Genomic DNA, 6,497 nt, shown 5'->3' with positions numbered 1-6,497 from the left:
CTAGCTTAAACTCCGCTGTTAAATTTATCTGACCTCCTGCAGGACGACATGCGTGTCGCTGAAACGGGACCTCACGCTAAAAGTCGAAACTTGGAAAGGTTCTTGGCTGATGTTTTTCGAATGGTTCCCCAGCAGCACAAGTCGCTGTACTTCGAGCCCCTCTACCACAACGGCACAGCACCTGCTTTAGACGGTGTACGTCCCAAAGATCCACAAGCCAAACGTCCGATGCGACCGATAGTAGACTTCACACATTCGCCTTTATACCGCAAGTCGGTTACGTTATTTGCGCAAACATTTTGCGCCGCTCGTAGGAAAGACTCGAGCTCAACTTTAATGGAACACTTTAAATTTTATTTAAAAGGTGCGTGACGTCACGGTGGGCAACAACGAAATTATGGTGTTCTTTAATGTGAACTCACTGTTCCCCAGTACACCTAAGGAAATGGCGGTGGGTTAGGCCGGACCGCGCTGCAACATGACGAAGAGCTGTGCGAAAAGATCCCTATCAAAGCATCGGATCGTCTGAAGCTTTTGCGGTTTTGCCTGAAGAAGACTTTTTTTTTGCGGGGGCAGTCTACAAGCAGGTCTATGGCCTAGCCATGGGCGTATCTATTTCGGTGGCAACCGCCAACCTTAACGCGGAAGCATTAGAAACGTGAGCACTGAATTGTAACCAAGCCCCAAGGTATTTCGGAGTTATGTCGACGGGGGACACATCATGGGCCTTTAGAGAACATCTCAACGGCACGGAGAATCTATATGGCTGCAAGCATTAGTAATCATGGACACGGGAACAGTCAACCCCCACTATCAACTGTTTTTGAGCTCAGCTCACTTTATCATCATCAGTCCACCATTGGCAATCATCATCGACTGATGGCCTGAGAAACACGCCGTCGTTCGCTCTCGGCAAGCACGCGGACGCTGCTTGGAACCCAACGAGTTCCCGGCAACAAAGACTATTCTATCGATCTACGCTGCCGATCTACGCTAAGTGCGCCGAGAACTTGGTAATGGCGGCTACCGCAAGCATTTCGTGAGTTCTGTTCAACGACGGTTATCATATTCATCAGAAACCGTTGGTCCTCCTTTCCAAGCACGAGCCGCCATCCCGCATGTGCCCGGAGAGAGCGATTCTTTTTGGCGGGGGTGCTGCTCTCGTATACGACGGGCACGTCGCTTGCGTCCCTGCGCGCAAGCTGAGCCCCAAACTTGTGGCCTTCAAGGACAGTATCAACCACGAGAAGTGCCCTGGAGCGGTGTAAAAAATTTCTTGCGCAGACCGCGACTGTGGCTACATTAGTGAGAGCGGCCACTTTAAAAGACGATTGCACGAACACGCTCGCGGAACACGTGGAAGCCACGACACACAAAATATGCTGGACAGATGCATCAGTTCTTGCCAGAAAAAAAAAAAAATGCTGTCGCGATGATATCTTGAGTGTCTGATGATTCAAAGGTGAACAACAATGCAGGCAGGCAGGCTTCTCCCGAGTATTGATGGCGGGGTGTCATTCACGGTGGGGCACAAAATACCGCCCGCAATCGCTGATGCGAGATCTTGTCCAAACCACGCCTACCCGCATACTGGCCGCTCGCGTGATGGGCGCTACGAAATCGGCTCTCGTCACTTTTGAAGGTACTTCTGTGCCTCTCAACATCATCTACCGCAGCGGCCGCTACTTATGTTACCCGCCCCGGCCAAAAGCACAATTATGTACCCGCTGCCATACACTAGGCCACCGGGAGGACGTTTGCCCCTTGCCACACACCACCCGGCTCTGTCCTGTGTGCTCCTTGGACATCAACTTGACCCCATTGCAACGACGCAAAAGTCCCACTAGCCTACTTCGGCTGATTTCCCTAGAACGGGTTGAAGCCTCATGAAGCCTCCCTCATTTTCCAGTTTATAACTCGCTCGCGTTAAAGGTGGTGAAAAGCGAAGGGAGGGGACGACGCGGGAATGGGAAGGACCCGAAACAGTGAATCTTGCCCTAAACTCATATTATCACTGCATTCCAACTTCCTACCACATATTGCTCTAGTAATTCGGAAACAAGTGGGATGCCATTATTTTAAATTATTAGTAATGACAGACTACATTGCCCCAACGAAATGATTGAAACACAATTTTATTGCAACCATGATAAGCGTCTAAACTTGGTAGCAAACGATACGGATGAGCCTCACAGCAGCAGTCAGCGTAGTATATACACACATCACAAGGCACACCCGAAAAAAAAAATGTGTGAGTACGTTCATCGAGGCAGCATCGTTCACACCGGACACTTGACACGAAGCACTTGTACCTAAAGCAACACAGCAGCACTGACAGCGGCGGCACCATCAGCAGTAAATTATAGTAGCTCTCGCTTTGTAAAAGTACCTTATAAACGTCAACACGACGAAGGACCTTTTCGAGGTCGTCGTGGAGGGCAAGCGCCTCCTTCCATGTCATCCTTTCAGGTGCTGTTGCGATCGCCAAGGCACACGTGGAGCTCATGAGCAGCCTGTCACACGCTACGCCGAAAGGCAGGTCGCAGAAGACTACAATATGTCCAACCAGAAGCGCCGCAGTGTCGGTATGCGACCCATTGTGGCAACGGGAACCGCCCGACGTGTGTGTTCTCGCTCGTCAGGCCGATCGATGACAGGTGCGCCCACTTCTTGCAGCCACCTCTCGATTTTCTGCTGCAAATCCAGTGTGCTCGTCAGGACCAGAGTCCTGCCCCGGAGGTGGTCCGAGACGATCTTTCCCTTGATCCTCGCCAGCAGCTTGAAGCAGGAACAGCTCCAGTCCAGGAATACGCCTGGCCCCGACAGCTTCACTGGCTTCGTCTCGTGCCGCCACGATGCCTCGCTCCCGAATAGCAATCGCCACCAGCTGGCCATCGAGGTCGTCGGAAGAGGACAAGACTTTCCCGGCAAATGACACCCAGTCAGCGTCTACGGAGAGCACTGGGAGTGCAATCGTCTTGGAATGTGGCCTCGGAGGAGTTCCAAGATGGCAGGTCAGCCACAGAGGCGTCCTTGAACTCGCGAGTGTGAACTCCAGATCTTCTGCTCCCCTCGTCCGCAGGTCTTCGGCGAAGGCCAGCATCCTTGTTGACTCGGGCTGCTTCCTTCCTAGCGCGCCCTGAAAGAGCCCCGTGATGGCGTGGTAGATGTGCGCCGGTTCCCTGTAGAGCTGGAAGTCGAGGAAAACCAGCGCGCCAACCATGCGCTTCTTCAAGACGCCGGTTTGCAGGCAAATCCACATCACGACAGGCTCCATGAGGCGGATACCCGGTCCCAAAGGCGGCGTGTCGGACGCCACGGAAACGCTGTCGGCAAAGAAGACGCGCAAGTAATGCAGAAGCTCCGCGTCGTGGCTGAGGTTTTCACCTGGTATGACGACGAAGGAATGTTCCCGCGATGCAATCAGCGCGAGGCACAGCAGGCGCGACATCTGCGGGCTAGCCAGGGCGACGATGGTCCTCGCTACAAACGGTCAATTTAGCCTCCCGAGCCGTGAGCACGTATTTGTTCAGCTCTTCCGGCGTGGTGTCGACCTTGACGGGCTCGAGATCTGCGAGGCGAGGCGAGAATCCAGCGACGTCGCTTTCCTCACGGGGGGCGAGAGGTTTTTTGGTGATTTCGCGTTGGGCGAGAAGGCCGCCTGCTTCGTTGAGCGGCGTCACTTGGGAAATACTGGGCCTAAAATGGAACGCGCATTCACGCTCCACGCGAACAACACGACGCGCGTGGCAAGGAGTGATGATGATGATAAAATTATTGGACACCTAGGTAATGGAGGGAAAGAAATTAGGAGACGGCATGACGTCATGCAGCCAACCTTCGCAAGCCCACCTGCGTTGACGCTACCTTGCTGTTTCCATTTCTCTAACCACCGGAGTCGGCCCAGCATGTGACATGCGCGCGACCCACGATACGTTTTAACACGAACGTTTTTTATGCCCGGGTACACCGCGATCTTACTGGCGTCATATCCGTCACGGAAATGACGTCGCCAGAATAAGTTCCATTGACGCGGCTGCGGCCGAATTCGAGCCACCAACTCTCTCGCCGCAACGGGAGGTACACAGCGCTCTGCCCACTGCGCTACGAATTCAAGCGGAAGTAGGTCTATGAACGCGCCTTATATCTTGGTCTTCATTCTGACGCCGTCTAGCAGTTGCTGCCGTCTAGGAGAAGTGAAGCGAAGTAGTTCATCATGACACTAGTGAATGCCGACAGTTGGCGCCTCGATGCCAGCGTCTTCGTGTACGCGGGACGCGGGTGAATTGAGGCACCCTGCGCCACCTATTGCTTTCGGTTTCGGTTTCGGTTCCGTTTCTTTCGCACGGTTTTCAAGGGGGTGTGGTTTCAGTCGGAATGTTCCAGCGCGTGCAATCCAGTGTCTAACGCTGATATGTCTAACGATGCTATACCAACCTAAGATAAATAGCGATCTGGAAGTTCATATGGATGCACAAAAAATGCTCCTGTGAAGGCACATTTTACTTTCGTGTGTTGCCGATTCCTATGAAAGAGGCATCAACCACATTTTTTTATAACTAGGCTATACGCTTATCCAGTGGCGCCGTCTCCTTCGTTTCTCTTCCTCCATGACCTAAGCATCGTCCATTGTTTCGTATGTCCTATCGTTATCATCATCATCATCATCATCATCATCATCATCTAGCTTTTCCGTTTGCGACCTTTTTTCCCCTTTTTCGGTTACTATAACTCCCACGCTCGGCCAGTTGCCTTTGTTTGTCTAACGGCATGTCCGTCGTGATTCCGTCCTCTCCTGTTGTATCTGTCAAGGAAGCGATACGTGTCTGGCGTGTAATCATTGCATCGTAAAGGTTGGGTCGTATTGGCTGGTGGTGGCTTTAGCTGCAGCGAGCGAAAGCCTCTTTGCTCGCCGTGCGGCATTTTTGTATTCCCTCGCATATTCATCTGAGGCGCGCGTACTCGGGCGTACGCAGCTGTCACTGGGGTCGTCGCTATAGAGCCCATCGCAGTGGAGGCAGCACTCACAGCAGAAGCGTTTCCTTGAGACCCATGCCTCCCAGTTCCCTTCCCGCAACCTCTGCGACTGCGTTGAAACCCTCACTCACTCCGTGTGGGCCTCTCCCCTTAACTGGATTCTTCGCCCCAACCCATCTCTACCACTGAGAAGTGGGAAGACGATTGGGGCAGCTCGTAACTGGGCTTGGAGGAAAGAATGCAACCGTGGTTTCAAATGCTCCTGGTTGACCGAGCCGCCGGCCGAAGCGCCTAATCTGCGCGTTCCTTATCAGCCTTGCATTGGAAATAACGTGATTTCTCCCTCCTTCCAGCGTCGCGGCTGTGTACTCTTGTTACTAGCATCACAATTATCTGTAACTGCGGGCAAGTCGGCAGCAAAGCATGCTGGGCCCATGAAATGTAGCTGCGGAGAATAAATTGCGGCAGTGTCACCCATCGGCTGTTGGTATACGCAATACTCGCGTTCCACTTCGTTCCCGCTTCTGCGAAGCCCCCGGGACTCTGTTTCATACGATAGGGGCTGCGCACACGCCCCACTACATTCGCGAAATCCCTCCCTCTCTTCGTACGAGCTTTGGGAGACAGCTCTGAGCACCTCCATCTTCAACGATCAGCCCCTGCTGGTGTTGAGGGCTGTAGAGGCTGGGAAAGCTCCGGGTTCTTGGAATGATGACTCCTAGTCCTCCCCATTGCTTTTTTGCGACAAACACGTTTACTCTCTCTCTCTCTCTCTCTCTCTCTCTCTCTCTCTCTCTCTCACTCTCTCTCTCTTTGAAACCATTGGCTGGGACACGTCGGCTTTGCTCAGTGCCTGCTCCCACATGATCATTGGCCGTAAGGCTTCGGTAGAAGGGCATGCATAACTTGATTCGTGCATTCACGTTCCCAACAGCGACAGCAACTACTAAAGCAGTGGTAGATAATTACGAGTTTCTGGAGTTCATGGGATAATTTAGTGCGATCAGTAACGAAAAAGGCAGAAGCTTTAATTCATACCAATGCTCAATAATCGCCTCATGTTAATGTATTCGTGTCTGCCAGTTGTCAGCCCAAAAGCCCCACTAGCCTACCTCGGCCGATTTCGCTGGAACGGGTTGAAGTCTCATGAAGCCTACCCCATTTACCACTTTGCAACTCGCTCGCGTTAAAGGTGCTGCGCAGCAAAGGGAGAGGGCGACGCGGGTATGCGACAGAGCCGACAAAGCGAATCTTGCCCTAAACTCTTATTACCATAGCATTCCAACTTCTTACCTCATACTGCTCTAGTAACTAGGAAACTAGTGGGGTGCCATATTTTTCAATTATTAGTAATGACAGACTACTTAGTAAACCCGAATTATATTATTGTATCCATCATAAGTGAGCAAGCGGCACGGATATGAGCTTCACACCCGCAGTCAGCGCAATATACACACACATCACAAGGCACACCCGAAAAAAAAAAAAACGCGTGTGAGTACGTGCAACGAGGCAGCATC

General features: G+C 52.3%; 1 protein-coding gene across 1 annotated transcript; it reads right to left on the bottom strand.

Moving 5' to 3' along the window:
- Positions 1-2,344: 2,344 nt before the first annotated feature.
- On the bottom strand, positions 2,345-3,673 carry LOC144149902 (uncharacterized). The gene has a single exon (XM_077681628.1). It carries the CDS (start codon positions 3,449-3,451, stop codon positions 2,639-2,641), a length of 813 nt encoding a protein of 270 aa, XP_077537754.1. The 5' UTR covers positions 3,452-3,673; the 3' UTR covers positions 2,345-2,638.
- Between the last annotated feature and the right edge of the window lie 2,824 nt (positions 3,674-6,497).

Source organism: Haemaphysalis longicornis, unplaced genomic scaffold (assembly GCF_048455015.1).
Source record: "Haemaphysalis longicornis isolate Haplotype H1 unplaced genomic scaffold, Haemaphysalis longicornis Haplotype H1 scaffold_8, whole genome shotgun sequence".
Lineage (NCBI taxonomy): Eukaryota > Metazoa > Arthropoda > Arachnida > Ixodida > Ixodidae > Haemaphysalis > Haemaphysalis longicornis.
Note: the sequence above shows the minus strand (reverse complement) of the source record. Positions and strands in the feature narration are given on the sequence as shown.